This window comes from Vicugna pacos, chromosome 9 (assembly GCF_048564905.1).
Source record: "Vicugna pacos chromosome 9, VicPac4, whole genome shotgun sequence".
Taxonomy (NCBI): domain Eukaryota; kingdom Metazoa; phylum Chordata; class Mammalia; order Artiodactyla; family Camelidae; genus Vicugna; species Vicugna pacos.
This window is the reverse complement of record NC_132995.1, coordinates 63,233,450-63,251,962: the sequence shown is the minus strand read 5'-3', so window position 1 is coordinate 63,251,962 and position 18,513 is coordinate 63,233,450. Positions and strand designations below refer to the sequence as shown.

At 44.7% G+C, this 18,513-nt stretch overlaps 1 protein-coding gene across 1 annotated transcript; it reads left to right on the top strand.

The window, feature by feature from the left end:
• Positions 1–838: 838 nt before the first annotated feature.
• Positions 839–11,653, top strand: LOC102531210 (glutathione S-transferase Mu 1-like). Its single transcript, XM_006219669.4, has 8 exons — positions 839–1,078; positions 1,340–1,415; positions 1,844–1,908; positions 2,210–2,291; positions 2,390–2,490; positions 3,259–3,354; positions 3,442–3,552; positions 11,123–11,653. Exons 1-8 carry the CDS (start codon positions 1,043–1,045, stop codon positions 11,210–11,212), a joined length of 657 nt encoding a protein of 218 aa, XP_006219731.1. The 5' UTR covers positions 839–1,042; the 3' UTR covers positions 11,213–11,653.
• Positions 11,654–18,513: the final 6,860 nt, after the last annotated feature.

Here is an 18,513-nt window from a genome sequence, read left to right as displayed (position 1 = left end):
TGGTCACCCAAGTGTGGCCACCCTCTCCAGCAGGTGAGCCACCTGACTGCTCCGAGGACAGCTCCTTCTCCCCTGTGTCACATTCCCTCTGTGACCAACCACACTCCCCATCCCTGTACCCATGTGAGGGACATCTAGCTGGCTGTCAGGACATCTCTGGGGCTGCACCTGCAGGATATCCTCTCTGCTGGGCCTGGTTCTGGATTTACATTCACAATGGAGGTCATAAACCACTTGATTAATTTACATTTGATCATTATCACTTTCAGCCCCATGATTGAGGGGCTGAGTCCTCCACAGTCCCTGAACGACACCACTGAGACCTCATTCCCTTTTTCTGTCCTTTGACCTGATGGTTCTTCCAGCAACATAATGGTCTGTTCTGGAAGACTTGAGGCTGTCAGGGATCATAACAGCTGTGGGGAGCTTTAGGATTGCCTGGCGGCCAGGTCTTCCTGTAACAGGCGCTGTAAACTCCTCATTTGAGGGGTACCACTGTTGGCCTTAACTTGGTAGTAGAAGCCTTACTTAGCCTGCTGGAACTCAGCAGCCCAGGAGCGCAGCTGAGCGGTGCCTGAGAGGGAAGGAGAGGGGGAGGAGCCTTGGCCTTGTTTTGATCCAGACTTGTTTTTTCAAACATTTTTTTTTATTGAGTTATAGTCATTTTACAGTGTTGTGTCAAATTCCAGATTGGGACTTGTTCCCTGAGCGCACTGCTAACTCCCCCAATTTAGCCAAGGTCCGCCTGGGGGCGGCACCAGGTCAGCCCGACCCCGGGGGCCCTCGGCATTTAAGAGCTCAGACCTTGACTCCGGAGACCCCCTGGGTGGGAGGCAGAAATAGACCTTATTCCCTCCTGCCCGTGCAGGCTTCTGGCAAAGGCATTGCCGAGTTGCTGACCGGCTGGGGGCGGAATCCAGAAGAGGGGGCCTCCAGAAGAGGGGGCCGTGCTTCTGGCCCCGCCTTCACCTCCGGGTCAGAGGATAAATTCCCAGCCCAGTTTCTCCGAGGCCTCTCCACTGAGACCGCCTTCAGCAGCACCATGCCTATGATCCTGGGTTACTGGGACATCCGCGGGGTGAGCAGGGGTCCACCAGGGCGGATGGGATGGAGGCGGGAGGGGAAATGCTGCGCAGCTGGGGGCTGTTTCGCCAGAATCTGATTCTCCAGGGCTTGCTGCAGCCGAGCCCCTTCCCTCTGCACCTCCTTTTCAGGTGGGCCGCTAGAGGGCTGGTGCGCTGAGGGTGAGCGTGTTGGGGTGTGGGAGGTGCCCTGGAGCAGAGAAAGACTCGCTGTCAATACCCTCACGTGTGACCTGTGTCACCGCCTTCTCTCCCAGCTGGCTCACGCCATCCGCCTGCTCCTGGAGTACACGGGCTCAGACTATGAGGAGAAGCGGTACACGATGGGGGACGGTAATGGCATCCTCTTCATGTTCTAATTTCTGCCTGATTTTTTTTTCATACTGATTTGGCACCAAGCAACATCGTGTTTGCCTTTGCTGCCCTCCAGCAGCTGGAGCAGGGGCCTGCCCCTTCTGAATCCTTTTGAGGGTGCAGCTGGCCTCCAAGGCAGGACGTGAGAGCCAAAGACTAGGACCCTGTTTCAGCAGTTGGCATTAGTTCCCCTTAGGTCTTGCTGAAACTGTTCCTAAACATTACTCAAGTAGCTTAAAAAAGCCTTCTCTGTATGCTTTTCCTTCTAAGCTGGTATGGGAGACTAAGTGGTTCAGATTCCAGACTGACCTGTTCAGTGGGTTTTACCTCTAACTCCTTGGTAGGTCTCCCAGGACTGAGGGTTGGATACTGGGCAGGTTCGGTTCACTGCATCTTCTTTACCACAGCTCCTGACTATGACAGAAGCCATTGGCTGAACGAAAAATTCAAGCTGGGCCTGGACTTCCCCAATGTAGGTGCAGGGGATGCGGGTGCTGTGGGGGAAAGTGGACGGTGTCTCTCTTCCATCTCCTTTCCCAGCTTAGAGTTTTCAGGATCAGGTGCCTTCTGGTCATCTTCTCAGCACCCTGGTTCTCTCACTGTCTTAGAGTGATGTTCTATGTCCCAGCTCATCTGGTCCTTGTACAGTATATTATTTAGTGCCTTCCATGGGCCAGGCTCTGTGAGTGCCAGATTTCACCTCTGCCGTTGCTCAAGAGACGGGGTGCAGGGGAGCCTGGTGGCCCAAGCAACCTTCCCTGTTGTTCTTGCAGCTGCCCTACCTAATTGATGGGGCTCACAGGCTCACGCAGAGCAACGCCATCCTTCGCTACATTGCTCGCAAGCACAACATGTGTGAGTAGTGCTGTGGATGGGGACAGGGAACAGATGGTCATGCCTCTGGTCTTGGCTGGGGGTGGCATACTGAGGGAGAGTCTTTTGTGTGGACACAGGTGGGGAGACAGAGGAGGAGAAGATTCGAGTGGACGTTTTCGAGAACCAGGCTATGGACGTGCGCTTCCAAATGGTCAGGGTGTGCTACAGCCCTGATTTTGTGAGTCCCCTCCCACTGGGCTGGGCTGGGCTGGACAGAGTCCCATCTACACTGGTCCTTTTGCCATTTGAACTGCTTTGAGCTACTGATTCACCAAGCTGGCCCTTATAAAGTCCCTAGAGTGACCCTCATAACCACTCCCTGTGCATGAAAGGGAAATTCTGTTAGTTCCCATCAACTTTAGGGTATAGCCCAGACTCCCCAGGGTGGAAATGCAATTCCTAGACAGGCTCTTTACCTCCTTATCCCAGCGCCTCCTCCTCGGCGTCTCAGGCATGAACACATTTATCCAGTAGGCAGCACAGGTCAGACGTTGTTCCCCTCCCTCCTTCCTTACATCCTCTCAAAGTGTCTTCAGCTGTCCAGAAACTGCCCTTGCGTCCCCACTATTTCTGTCAGCTATTTTATAGAGCTTTCAGCTTCCTTCCTGGGTCATTTTATTGTAGCATCTGTCTGAGATCTGAGTCCCGAGCTCTGCCAGGTCTCCCAGCACTGCTGCTCTGACCCATGCGTGGTGTTTGGAGATGTGTGGTGACAGGTTCAGGGACAATGCGGCTTTGCCCTTTGCCTTCCCATCATCTGTCACAGATGGGCGGTAGGAGTCTAGTGAGCACAGGTGGGTTAAATTGGAGCCTGGGCACCAACCCAGGTGCTGTCAGGGGACATGGCTGCTCACCTGGCATCTGGGATCTGACACGGCCCTGGGAGTCCTGCTCTCTGCCCAGGGAGTCTGTGTCTGAGTCTGGTGACTGCTGTTTTGTGCCTCAGGAGAAACTGAAGTCTGGTTTCTTGGAGGAGATCCCTGGAATAATGAAGCTCTTCTCAGAGTTTCTGGGGAAGAGGTCTTGGTTTGCAGGAGACAAGGTAAGGGGGTCGGCTTTGAGGGACAGGGAGTTGTCATTTTTTCCAGGTTCAGAGTTTGGTGCCCATTCCTCCTTTGCCTTCCTGCAGCTCACCTTTGTGGATTTCTTGGCTTATGACGTCCTTGATGTGTACCGCATATTTGAGCCCAAGTGCCTGGATGAATTCCTAAACCTGAAAGACTTCATGAGCCGCTTTGAGGTGATTCCCCTGATTCTCCTACTAGTTATACGTCTTTTGTCTTATCCCTGATGCCTCCCCAGTCCTGGAGCTAAAACGTAGAATACCTTGCATCTATTAAGGAATTGGTTCATACCAAGGTCTCTGCTAGGCATCTTACATATAGTGTGTCTAATATAATATTGACAACATTTTTACAGGGTAGAACAATTATCACCTCCTTTTACAGATCTGGAATTAGGATGAAAGGGGAGGTAATTTCTGAAAGTCATGGAGCCAGTAGAGGCTGTCCTGTGCTCCCCGTCAGAGCATCTGGTTCTACGGGTGGCAGGCAGTGGCTTTCTTTTTCCTTTACTGAAAAGAAAAGGCTTATGTTCTTTTGTTGTCTGAGTTCCACAGCTCTGGATCGTTTGGATGAAGCAAAATCTTTAGGAGTTTGTATGTAGTTGGAGTTAGTAGTATTGAGTTGAGACACAGTGGGATTGATATTAAGCACCAAAGACACAGAGAATATTTTGTCTTGATCCCTGAGGGCTCTGCAGGATTGGGATCCTGTCCAGGGTTATAGTGTGATTCCCTGGACAGAGGTTAACGCTGGGATTTGAGTACATATGTAGGTGCTCTGTGAAAAGATTTTATCTTTTTTTAACATTTTTTATTGATACTCAATCATTTTATAATTTTGTGTTAAATTCCAGTGTAAAGCACAATTTTTCAGTTATACATGAACATATTCATTGTCACATTTTTTTCTCTGTGAGCTACCATAAGATCTTGTGTATATTTCCCTGTGCTATACAATATAATCTTGTTTATCTATTCTACGATTTTGAAATCCCGTCTATCTCTTCCCACCCTCCGCCCCCTTGGCAACCACAACTTTGTATTCTATGTCTGAGTCTATTTCTGTTTTGTATTTATGCTTTGTTTGTTTGTTTGTTTTTTTAGATTCCACATATGAGCGATCTCATATGGTATTTTTCTTTCTCTTTCTGGCTTTCTTCACTTAGAATGACATTTTCCAGGAGCATCCATGTTGCTGCAAATGGCATTATGTTGTTGATTTCTATGGCTGAGTAGTATTCCATTGTATAAATACACCACATCTTCTTTATCCAGTCATCTGTTGATGGACATTTAGGCTGTTTCCATGTCTTGGCTATTGTAAAAGTGCTGCTATGAACATTGGGTTGCAGGTGTCATTTTGAAGTAGGGTTCCTTCTGGATATATGCCCAGGAGCTGGATGACTGGGTCATATGGTAAGTCTATTCCTAGTCTTTTGAGGAATCTCCATACTGTTTTTCCACAGTGGCTGCACCAAACTGCATTCCCACCAGCAGTGCAGGAGGGTTTCCCTTTCTCCACAGCCTCTCCAGCATTTGTCATTTGTGGATTTTTGAATGATGGCCATTCTGACTGGTGTGAGTTAATACCTCATTGTAGTTTTGATTTGCATTTCTCTGATAATTAGTGATACTGAGCATTTTTTCATGTGCCTATTGATCATTTGTATGTCTTCCTTGGAGAATTGCTTGCTTAGGTCTTTTGCCCATTTTTGGATTGGATCGTTTGTTTGTTTCCTATTAAGTTGTATGAGCTGCTTATATCTTCTGGAGATCAAGCCTTTGTCGGTTTCATTTGCAAAAATTTTCTCCCATTCCGTAGGTTGTCTTTTTGTTTTACTTATGGTTTCCTTTGCTGTGCAGAAGCTTGTAAGTTTCATTAGGTCCCATTTTTTTATTCTTGCTTTTATTTCTGTTGCTTGAGTAGACTGTTCTAGGAGAACATTTTTGAGATGTATGTGAGATAATATTTTGCCTATATTTTCTTCTAGGAGGTTTATTGTATCTTGTCTTATGTTTAAGTCTTTGATCCATTTTGAGTTTATTTTTGTGTATGGCGTAAGGGAGTGTTCTAGCTTCATTGCTTTACATGCTGTTGTCCAGTTTTCCTAACACCATTTGCTGAAGAGAGTGTCTTTATTCCATTGTATATTCTTGCCTCCTTTGTCGAAGATTAGTTGACCAAAAGTTTGTGGGTTCATTTCTGGGCTCTCTATTCTGTTCCATTGGTGTATATGTCTGTTTTGGTACCAATACCATGCTGTCTTGATGACTGTAGCTCTATAGTATTGTCTGAAGTCTAGGAGAGTTATTCCTCCAGCCTCTTTCTTTCTCTTCAGTAATGCTTTGGCAATTCTAGGTCTTTGATGGTTCCATATAAATTTTATTATGATTTGTTCTAGTTCTGTGAAATATGATAGGGATTGCATTAAATCTGTAGATTGCCATGGGAAGTGTGACCATTTTAACAATATTGATTCTTCCAATCCAAGAGCATGGGATATCTGTCCATTTTTTTAAAGTCTTCTTTAATTTCTTTCATCAGTGGTTTATAGTTTTCTGTGTATAATTCTTTCACCTCCTTGGTTAGATTTATTCCTAGGTATTTTATTACTTTGGGTGCTATTTTAAAGGGGATTGTTTCTTTACTTTCTTTTTCTGTTGATTCATCGTTAGTGTAAAGAAGTGCTGGAGGAGCACAGCCTGACCTCACCTCACAGCTCTTCGTCAGTCATCCTCGTTCAACTAATTGGGGAGCAACAAAGCCTATTTATCACAGAATTGGGAATTTGGGGCATTAGACCAATAGGTTTTTCAGCCTACAATCTGTTTCCCATTCCCATTTCCCATCATAAAATCTGCTTTCCAGCTTCTTCCTATCAACTTTGGTTCTGCTCCAGGTATGCTGGCCTTGAGAACTTTGCAAGAGCTAGGATCACTGCCTGGCTGGGAGGGTGAAGACAGCTGTGAGCTGCAGTGTGTGGTCTGTTGGGACCTGAGCTGTTGGGTACACATAGTCCCATGTTCTTTGCATCTTATAATGTATTGGACACTCTCAGTCTTGGGAAGATGGTGCACAGATACACCTAAGTGTCATACTGCTGAGTTGGCTGCAGCAAGACTGGGGATGGGGTAGGATGCGGCCCAGCGAGTTGGCTCAGTTGTCTGGCCAGGAAGTTGAACTCTGTGTTTTAAGTGGAATTATTAGAGCCTGACCTGGTCTTGCTGGTTCCTACCCTCCTATCACTTTTCATCCAAGTTTTGCTGAGTCATAGGGTGAGACCTGTTGTGTTCTGCAAGCTTCTCAGGCACTTTCTGAGCTCCTTTGTGAGCTAGAGGTCCCTCTGTGGCCAAAGCCTGGGAAGCCAGGAGCCTCCTTTTGAAAAAGAGAATATTTTTCAGAATGAGAAGGACAAGTCCCTCTGTAGGGAGATGTTGATTGGAACAAAAAAGGAAACCCATAAACTGACGAGCAATGATTTTCAGTTTTCTTTGGGGAAATTACTGAGGCCTGTAGCCCAGGAGACAGCCTGTCACATAGCTCTGAGGAACTGCTCTGAAGGGTTGGATGAGGAAATAGTATGTATATGAATTTTGGCTGAGACATATGTGTACTCAAGTGTGCCCGTTGGGAAAAGATTACTGCTAATCACTGAAAAAACGAGTATCTAATGATTTTAGTGCTTTTCTATGTATAGGAAGATGCAGGAATCTGAGTAGTGAAATTCTTTCTTAGATATGGATCCTAACTCTCTAAGGGGGCCCTATATTCAAAACAAAGAATGTGTCATTCTGTTTATCTCCATCCTGAATTCGCCTCAGGGGGCACTGTCAGTGGGTGACACCGAAATGATGCCAAAAGATTGATTTGTCCTAATGTATTTTCTTTAATTTGCTTCTTGTATCAGCAGGGAAATTTCCATCTAAACTGGAAATCAAAAGACTTCTACATTTTAGAGCTTTAGGGATCAATGTATCATGACTTCAAATGTTTGCACAAGGCAATTGACAAAAGCCCTCTTTGAGTGCACAAGTCAAACCCAGACCAATTTATCCTAGGCGTAAAAGCAAAACAAAGCAAAATTACATTATTGCTTTAATTAGCCCCTGAATAATAGCCCCAAGGTTTAAACTCACATTAGTTTCCTTTATTACATATAATTAGCATTGTCAGAGGGGCAGATTTATATGCTCTGTCTTATAGCACCAGGCAGGTGAAACTTTCTCCAGTGAGACATAATGTACATCCCTGCAATATAATCAGGCAAAAGAGATGTAAACATCTTATATAAAGCTAATTCAAAGACACCAATTTTTAAAATAAACTTTCATCTCACTTCTATCAACTCTTATACCTTTAACCCTACCCTTCATTAGAACCCTGTTATCAAATCTTGGTCTTATGAGGAATCCCACAAATATTCCTTTTTATCCCCCAGGCATTTTATCCATTTCTTTGTAAAGGCTTTGAGGTCCCCAGTGTGGGGTTGAGCCAAGGGACCCAAGCCATTTTATCGGTCTTTAACTGGATTAATTGACCTAACTGTTCCCCAAAGAATTGTTGGTCCCGTATCTCAGTGTAATTTTTTTTCCTTCTTCCCTTAAAATTTTCTTTTAAACTGGAGTCAATAGAGTTGTTTGTGGCCCCTTAATGTTGAGGGGACCAGTAGGGGTCCCTGTGGCCAATCCAACCTTAGGGAATATTGTATCAAAACATTTGTTTTAATCCCATCAAAGACTGTTTGATTTATCCCATTCCTTAATAACTATCTAAAGGTTCCATCCTGCTGGAACCAGTCCCTTTAAAATTTCCACCTTGTTAGGAAGAGATCCGTTGACTTTCCCCTAGGCTTTTACCTAGTCCCTTGTTAATCAACCTGATTAACGTTAGTTATCCTAATGTTTTATTAGTATCTGTAAGACCCATTGAGGGGAAGCTAATACCACAAATGAGGCTTCCCAGTTTGTTTCTTTGTTTTAAGGTTAGCCGTTATATTTCTTTGTATCTGCTTTTTAATTTCATCTTTCATAGGTACCAATAAAACAGCTGTTTACAATGAGAGGTCTCTTAAAAATTTACAATTTCCAAGGTTTTCTAATTTAAAGGATCCATTGTTAGGATATCCTCGTAGTGATTAAAACCAGTAAGATGCAAGCGGCATCCCCACAGGAGAGTGCAAAGGAGGCAGCTTGCAAAAGATCCAGGAAGTTTCTTCCCAAATGAAGTCGAAGAAAGTAAAGGCGTTTGTTGTACAGACAGATGCAATGAAGGTGAGACAAGAAAGCCCCTTATGAACAGGGACCACTTATGACAAATTTCCCTAAGAGCTGGCACAGCTGGACAAAGAAAGTCCTCGGAATCCCAGTCTCCTCAACTGGCTGCCAATGTACAGGGTTGTTAAGTACCTGATGGCAGACCAGGCTCTCAAAGCACAGGAGAAGATGCCTAACAGGAGCAGGTAGAACATTTGCATCTCGACGGCACAGGGAGGTGATGAAAGTTCCCCCTAAAAGGGCTTTTGTTTTCTTAAGCTCAGAATTTTAGAAAGAAAATTTTTTTTAATCTTATTTTGGTCAAAATAATCACATTTTTGCCAAGCCTTTTGAATTATTGTTGCTTTCATCAATTTTGGTGTCATAAAAAGGAAGTTCAGAGAGGGACGAATACCAAGAAGCAGAACATTGCAGTGGACATTTAGAGGAACAGGGAGGAGCAATGGAGAGCAGGGTCAGCTTCAGGGGCCTTTTTAGATGTCTGATAGACTTTCAAGCAGTTTTTTTTTGTTGGTTTCCTGCAAAGAAGTTATTTTATCATTTCTCCTTTTAGAAGTTTCTAGATACCAGTCAAAATAAGCATCCCATTCAGTCTGTTTGATGTTATAGCCTGCTTCCTCTAGCTGCACACACACACACACACACACACACACACACAAACAATTCTGGAATGTCAAAAGAATCCCATTTTAGCTATTTCAGAATGGAATCTCCTTTGGTAATGTTTACCCAATTAACTAAGTACTTGCAAGTGTAAGATTCATACCTAATGTACCTGAACCTGGCTGAGGGGTTAGTCAGAGGTTAGCAGTGTGTCACCCCTGTTTCTTTTGTGTAGAAAACATTGTTGTGCATTTCAAGGTCAGTTTATCAGGGTAAAATTATTATTGATAAATGTGTGTGGTGGGCCAGTGTGCTGTTTGTGAGCTTAACTCCTGGAAGTGTCAGCCCAGAGTCATTTCAGCTCTTGTACGTGTCTCCCTCTGACAGTCTAAAATCACTGTGGGCACTGTGAACACTAGATGGCCAAATGTTTGTGTGCGTCCTCTGATGGGCGAGTTTCTTTAAATGAAGGAGTGCGTTTCCCTAAGGGACTGCTGCATGCTGTGTGGACTGCACTCCACCACTCCCACAGGCTTCTCAGTTGCCTAAGAAAGTCATACTTGACCAGGAGGAGATATGTTCCTTATTTTTGGAACTAAGAGCTCTCATAAGGTATCTTCACTTTTATGCCAACAAATCTGTTAAGACAGTCAATTTGAGGAAAGGTGCCAAGTGGCCCCTTACCTAATCTACTAGTCTGAAACTTCCCAGAGTCTGTCAACCAGGCACTTTCTCAGCATCACTCATCTGAGAAATCAGGCAGCTTTTTCATCCACCACAAATAAAACTCAGGATTATCAACCATCGATGGGAGAGCTGAGATCAGGAGAGACTCACCCAAATTCATCTGGACATGCAGAGAAGAGAATGAGCACAAGAGCCTTGCTGGTACCAAGGCCCCAGATCCTTGTAAAGTTATGGTGGAGTGAAGGAGTCAGCCACGGTCCCTCTGTGGTCGCCAAGAGTCAGCTGGATACAAAACCCACACAGTGTAAAGCAGTGAGTTTCAGTTTTATTTGGAGGAACTTAGTAAGGATTATAGCCTGGGAGACAGCCTCTCAGATAGCTCTGAGGAACTGCTCTCAACAGGAAGGGGAGGAGGCTTGGGAAATAAACGTAGTCAATGACATATCTTGGTAAAAGATTACTCCTACATCAGAAAACAAATATCTCAAGTTAATGATGTCAGTGCTTTTCTATGTATGGGACGATGCAGGAATCTGAGTCATTGAAATTCCTCCCTAGATTGCATCTTAACTGTCTAGGGGCCCTGCATCCAAAAAATAGAATGTTTCATCCTGTTTATCTCCATCCTGAATTCCCCTCTGGGCACAATGTTGGTGGGGTTGTGACTTAATCTTTAGAATAACCAGATGGTGGGTGAGCCTCTCGGGTCTTTTTGTTTACAGCTATGAGGAAGGGAGTGCGGCAGAAGATCTGAGGATGGAGAGAGAGAGTGAGAGAGCCAGGCTGCATTCTAACCATGTTACTTATGAACTGTGTGAGCAGGAGGGAGGTGCTTAAGCTCTGTGGGCCTCAGGTTTTCTTCTAATGAATGGTGACAGTACAACCTCTCTTGTCGGGTAGTCACGTAGAGATTCTAAAGGTACATTGTCATCTCTAGTGGATGCACAGCACCTAGCACAGTGTAGAGTCTCCATATGTGGTCAGTCTTATTAAGACATTGCATTAATTATAGGAAATAGCAAGTGTTAATTTTCCAGGGCTGGGGAACCCAGAAGGCTGTCTTTTGCCCCAACACATGACCCCACGTGGAAGGGCTGTACCAGGGCCCCAAACTTGTGTAGAGCTCCTTGAGCCCCAGTGGGGCAGCAGACCTGAGGTCTGGCCTTCTTTTTCCCTCCCGCAGGGCCTGAAGAAGATCTCTGCCTACATGAAGTCCAGCCGCTTCCTCCCAAACCCTCCATTCTCAAAGATGGCCACGTGGGGCAACAAGTAGTGCCCTGGAAGAGCAGGAGCCAGAGTGCGGAGCCAGCGCTGTGCTTGCGGCGCCAGGGCCCTGGAGAACAGCCCGACCTCCCTGCACCCCCCAAGACCATCTGTCTTTTTCTTTCTCCTTCTATTCACTCTAGATGCCTTATTGGCCCCCTATGTCCCTCCCAATCCCCTTCCATCCATCCTTTAAAGCTTCAGCTCCCAACTTCTCTTCAGCAAATTCCTCCCCTCCCCACGTTATCCCTCCTGCACTAATGCCAACCCGTGATCCTCCCCTTCCACGGTGGTTTCTGGTATGAGAAGCCCAAGCAGACCCCAGGCCCATGGAGCCCTGCTCTCAGCTCCCGGCACTGCCCTGAAGACCAGTAGTGGCCTGCGTGCAGGGCCTGCTTCCCAGTGTAGTTCCTGCCCAGCCCTGTCTTACCCCAGTAAAGCCTTACCCATACCTGCTGTGTCCTGTTTTATTCCTTCCTGGCTCTCTGGACTCACGACTGACTGTGTTGGGTGTGTGTGGGTGTCATTTTTCCCTTCTGTTGTCCATTTCATGGGCCCCATGGGTGGGGATGCGTGTGTGGTGGGGACAGGGGACAGAGGATTATAATGTTTCCTGCTGCTCATTTCTGTCTTTGCTTCATGTACCTCTGTTCCTTAGCGTGGGGTCTCTCCAGAAGGTGGTGGTGGGGGGCTTCTATGCCTGGTTCCCTCCTTAATTCAGCATTCATGGGACACCTCCTGTAGGCTTGTAGTACTCTGTGTCATGGTTCAGGGGGCTTTTGGGTGCCAGGGAAAGGGGTGAGCAGTTCACTGCTGGTGTGGGATTCCAGTGGACTACCTTCTCTCACCCTTTCCCAGAGCTTCCCCTGCCTTAGATACCCTCCCTCTGTGCTCTTATAATGTATCTCAGTGAATCCCATCCCACTGTATTATAATTGTTTTACTTGTTTTTCTTTCTAAATTGACCACAAATTCATTGAAGAGAGAATCCATGTCTTACTTGATTTCATATCCCTTGTATCTATGACACTGCCTGGTTCATAGTAAGTGTTTGATGAAAGGTGGAAAATTTGAAAGAATTATTCATAGTTAAAACCCTGGGGGGTAGGGTATAGCTCAGTGGTAGAGTGCACATATAGCATGCACATGGTTCTGGGTTCATTTCCTAGTATTGACATTCAAAATAACTAAATAAACCTATTTCCCCCCCACCACGCCCTCCTCCCCCACAAAAAACCTTGGCAAACTCTACAGCCATTATAAGGATTCAGAGCTCTGAATGTAGTTAACAAAATTCAGAAAATTTAAATCTACAAGTCTGGGGCAAAGTCATTGGCTCCCTCTAACTTAAGCATTAATAGACTGTAGCTGCCCATTAAATAACTTGACCTGAAATGGGCAGGTGTAGGGTGCTGGGCCAGAGCATAGTCAGCCTATGCAGTCAGGAGGTGGTGTGGGCATTTTATGTTAGGGGACCAGCAAAGCAGCAGGACTCATCAGGTGACCATGTGATTAGCAGATTCCTCAAACAGTGGCTGGAATGTGGAGTCAGGCCTTCTTAAGGCCGAGCCTCAATTCTTAGTTCAAAACAGGGAGAAGCTTTGGAGAAGAGTCCTGCTGGGTATTTGCACACAGTCACTTCTTCTGGTAATTAAATAAAAAGGGAACAGTTGGAATAATGTTAAAAGTCTTTAAAAGAGAAAGAGTAGTTAAAAAAATTATATATGTATAAAACTGGTAACATAAAAAAGTCCAGTAAAAGCTAAAAGTTAATGAAACTGATAAGTCAGTAAATATTTTTGGCTTTGTGGGCATAAGGTCTCCGATAGAGTTGCTCACCCTTATCATTGTGGTGTGAAAGCAGCCACAGACATAAGGGAGTGGATGGGCTGTCCCCTCATAACCTCATAACCAGGTGGCCTCAGTGCCCCGACTCCTGATTTAGACCCTCAAAGTAAAAGGGGAGAGCTATATTAAAGCTAGAATTGTAGATGCGTAATGTAAAAGGTGATTCTAAAAGAAGAACAAAATAGCTCACTCCTTAAAAAAAGAGGCAACGTGTGGTAATGAAGACAGTTCAAAATGAAGTTTGAACACATTTGTTTAAACGGGAAATGTTTCTTATTAGTAGTATTTCTTGTTTTCTGTATTTTTCATCTTGAACTTGGTTACTTTTCTAAATTCTAGCAACCCTAGTTTGGCTTTATTTATTCAAAATATTATGAGCCAGTAGAAAACTTTTGTGTAATATATAATTTGGCAGTATCTTGTCGATGGTTATTTTTATTTTCTTATTTTTCGATTAAAGAAATGCTTTTTATATTGGATTTCCTAAGCTTACACAGACAAAATTTTTAAATGATTAAAGAAAAAAAGAATATTAAGAAGTAAGACAGATTTTAATTCTACCTTTTGTGTTTATTTCTATACATACAGTTTTGTATACTGAGGCTATTTCATACAGAATTTCTGGAGAGTTCAGAAGGTCAGCAGTGCAGCTGGAGGGAATTAGGGGATGCAGCCCAGAGTCAGACTAGAGGCAGGCCCGGGGGACTGGACTTTGGACGCGGTATGTTTTGATGTCCTGCACAGGGAATTCTGTAAAATATTGGAACTTGTCAACATTGTACAGTCAAGAGAGAGCACATGCAAATCCAGAAAATGTGGCAACGCTGGCACTGAATCTCAGCCAGGCAGCCACTGGCTACAGTCACAAGCTTCAGCCCACTGTCTGCTCTCCCTGGTCCCACGGCCCCATATTGCTCTTCCCAGACCTGCTGCACACGCAGTCTGTCCTCTGCATCTGTGGGACTGTTTGAGAGTCTTCTGGGCCAGTCCCGCTCCTCCTTCTGCACAACTGTCCTCTTCCTTCTGGTGGGGCCACCTGTGCTCTGGGCCCATCCCTGTCAGCAGCATTCCCAAGCACTCATCCCCTAGATACCGGTAGCCCTTCCCATCCTTGTGACCATCCAAAGTGTTCATAGACTTTGCCAAATATCTCTGAGAGGCAAAATCGCCCCCAGTTGAGACAACTGAAGTATTGGATAGAGATTAGCATTTTTTTTTTTTTAAAGAATAGAATTAAAAAAAATCAGAGTGGAACATAGGTCGTTGAGGTAAATCTTCCTTGATGAAACTTTCATTTCCCTTAATAATGTATCCATGTATGTCTTGGGTCATGTGGCAAATGTATTTTTGTGAGGCTTGCTGGATGAGACTTCTGGAAAACTTTCAGGTAAGACACAGAGCTTCCGTAGACCCCAGATGGTACCTTTCCGCACAGCTTCCTCCTCCCTCTCCCACTCCTGCTCCCTCTGTCTTCTCTCTGTTTCTCAAATGCTCCCCCCTCTGAGCACAGAGGCCTTGACACTGAAACAGCACATTCTGGCCTCTAAGATATTATCGCTGACGTTTGGCTTTAGTTCATAAGTGACAGTGATTTATACTCATCCTCACTTGTGTTGTCCTTTGCGGGTTAGGGCATCAGGCCACACTCATCTGTAGTGTGTGATGATTTATGTAAAGTATTCCTGCTTTGAGGTTTTGAAAAAATTTCCAGAAAATTCCAGAACCGTGTCCTTTTGTTATTTTTTCTTTAAGATGCTCTTATTACTTTATTCAAGATCTTTAGCTCTTTAACACATCTTTTGATATTTTGTGTTTTTTCTGTTTGTTGTGTTTAATTGTAACATTAATTAGCCGTCACCTGAGAGAAATGTTTCCCCAGTTTTAGAAATTGTTTGACTGATTTTTAGGTTTCTTTCTCAGCCCTGATTTTCATTAACTTATAGCCTTTCGTTTTTGTTACTAGACTAATTTTGCATTGACATAGCTAATGTTTTCAGAGGATCAACTAACGGTTTCACAAAAGTACACTGATTTTAATGTGGAATTTCTCTTCTTGTTTTTTATTTTCTGTATTTTTTTATCTTGAACTTGGTTCCTTCTCTAAATATTTTCAGCCCAAGTTTGTCTGCCTTTCCTTATTCAAAAATAATATAAACAAGTAAAAAATTTTTGTCTAGTATACAATTTCACAGTAAGTTCTCCTTGGTTGCTTTTAATTTCTTATTTTCAGATTAAAAAATGTTCTTTGATCCTGGATATCCTATGATTACATGGACAAGTCTGTAAAAAAAATAACAAGATGTAGGACACCTTTTAATTCTACTTTTTGTACTTATTTCTAACAGTACTTTGCTCTGAGGCTACATCACGTAGAATTTCTGTTACCGTACTTGAGCATTCAGAAGGTCTGCAGTGCAGCTGGAGGGAAGTATGGAATGCAGCCCAGAGTCACACTAGAGGCAGGCCTGCTGGACTGGTTGTTGGACACAGTACGTTTTGATGTACTACACAGCGTTCTGTAAAATATGAGGACTTGTCAACACTGTACAGTCAAGAGAGAGCACGTGGAAATTCAGAAGATGCGGCAACACTGGCACTGAATCTCAGCCAGGCAGCCACTGGCTGCAGTGACCCCCATGAGCCCACTCTCCACTCTCCCTGGTCCCCACTGCCCCCTCTTGCCCTTCCCAGACCCGCTGCACCTGCTGTGTGATCATCTGCATCTGTGTCTGCTGGGCCAGCCCTGCTCCTCCTTCTGCACGACTGTCCTCTTCCTTCTGGTGGGGCCACCTTTGCTCTTGTCTCCAAAGTTCCTTGTCCTACCAGATATCTCCTGTTTCTCTTGCATTCAACGTCCCTCTCTCTCACTGCCTCTCAGTGTTTCAACACTTAAAACCTGTTTTATATTTTAAGAATGTCTCCCTGTATTTCCCAGCTGATGGCCAGCACTTGCTACCCAGGACTGTCTTACTCACGGTGTCTGCCAGGTGACAACATCTCAATGATTCTTTTATCAAAAAGGAATGGCTGGATGCATGAATGCTCACAGAACAGTATCTGTTCTAAGTAGTTTAAATGTTCTTATGCTGTTTAACATTATTTTTAAAAAGCCATTTTCTCGGTGGAATCTAGTCATGTTTCTGTTCCAAGTTCAAGATGTAGAAAACTCGCAATGACAGCTCCTTAATGTGTTATGAAAAACATGACTAGTCAGAGGGGCAGCACGTTTGTGTGTGCATGGTGGCCTTCACCTCCTTGTGGACAGACCGACAAGAGCATCTGCCTGACCCTGAGCTGCATCCTGAGCCGCATCCTGAGCCTGTACCTGTTTCCCCAAAAGGTAAGGAGGAAAGATCCCAGTCTTTGTCTTACCTGAAAGACAAGATTACAGGCAGGTACTGTGTAGTGAAAGTGTTTAGAGGATTTATTTAGAAAAAGAAAAGTACAGCTCCCACAATGGGGGGCGGGCTGATCTAAGGGGGAGTTGTAGTGGTCTTTGTTTTGTCCTTTCTCTTATACCCTCGCCCAGAGGTGGTCTCTTGATTCTGGGCTCTTGCCCCTGGAATGCTTAGTCATGTTTGACCCCTTTGCGCATGTCCTTACCGATGGTGTACACAGGAAAACCCAAGGCGAGGGCAGCGAGGGGGGGTGATGGTCCTAAACCGCAGTGTGAATTATATTACAGTGAGTATTAGGTCACGTTTCGCTAAGTCCTTCTCGCTAGTGAGCAGTTGCAGCTGTCGGGTTCTAATGGGTTTCTTGCTGGAGCTCATTTAGAAGTAAAGTCCCTTTGTGCAGGAGGCGGGCATAACGCCATCTTTTGGACCGTCCTCCCTCTCCTCTACCCATCTGCCCAGTGCCCCCACTTACCTAACTATCTAATAGACCTAGCCTGGAGCCCTCCAGGAGTGTCTGAGGAGCATCTGCCACAGGGCCCGAGCTCTGCTGGTCTCTGGTGACACTCTCTCCCGGCTCCCCAACTTAAAGACATGTAGGCCTCTGACGCTGTGAATTTTTTTTTTATTTAAGTCCAGTCAGTTTACCATGTGTTGTCAGTTCCTGGTATACAGCATAATGTTTCAGTCACACAGGTACATATATATTTGCTTTCATATTCTTGTTTGTTATAGGTTACTACAAGACATTGAATATAATTCCCTGTGCTATATACAGTATAAACTTTCTGTTTATGTATTTTATATATAGTAGTTAGTATCTGCAAATTTCAACCTCCCAATTTATCCCTTCTTACCCACTACCAACACCCAGTAAACATAAGTTTGTTTTGTATGGGAGTCTGTTTCTGTTCTGTAAATAAGTTCATTTTTTAAAAAAGATTCCACATATAAGTGATATCATGTGGGTGTTTTTCTTTCTCTTTCCGGCTTCCTTCACTTAGAATGACCATCTCCAGGTTCATCCATGTTGCAGCCAATGGCATTATTTTATTCTTTTTTATGGGCGAGTATTTGATTCTGTGATTTAATGTGAATTAAAGTCTATCTGTCTCCTCAACCCCAACTTCATATATTATCTTGGTAGTTTACAATCTTAACTGAATGCTGGGTTCATACCTTTCTATCCCAAGGAAATGTTACCTAATTTTAACTTATTTTTCTAGTGCATCAATCTTGCATTTTAACTTGAAATCTCATTTGTTTTTTAAAGTTCTTCTCATCTGTTTTCAGATGTCCACTAATTTGTAGCATCCTTTGAACAGAGAAAGGAACCACAGGCCAACCTGTGTCCTACTCTCCTAATGTTGAAATGGCTTCAAACTTCCAAGGGAAAATTTGGGAAGTAGGATATTGCCTTTTTGGGGGTTGTAACAGAAGTCAAACATCACAGAGTGATTTCAAAGGACACCTGAGCCAGCCTCTCATACAGAAAATCACACAGGGGTCAGGGGCCAGGATCGGGGCTGGAATCCGTGGCCCTGGGCAGCAGAGGGTGTGCTGGGCCCCCTCTGACTGTGGTCCTGAGGGTAGTCCTCCAACCTCCTGGCTGGTCACCCAAGTGTGGCCACCCTCTCCAGCAGGTGAGCCACCTGACTGCTCCGAGGACAGCTCCTTCTCCCCTGTGTCACATTCCCTCTGTGACCAACCACACTCCCCATCCCTGTACCCATGTGAGGGACATCTAGCTGGCTGTCAGGACATCTCTGGGGCTGCACCTGCAGGATATCCTCTCTGCTGGGCCTGGTTCTGGATTTACATTCACAATGGAGGTCATAAACCACTTGATTAATTTACATTTGATCATTATCACTTTCAGCCCCATGATTGAGGGGCTGAGTCCTCCACAGTCCCTGAACGACACCACTGAGACCTCATTCCCTTTTTCTGTCCTTTGACCTGATGGTTCTTCCAGCAACATAATGGTCTGTTCTGGAAGACTTGAGGCTGTCAGGGATCATAACAGCTGTGGGGAGCTTTAGGATTGCCTGGCGGCCAGGTCTTCCTG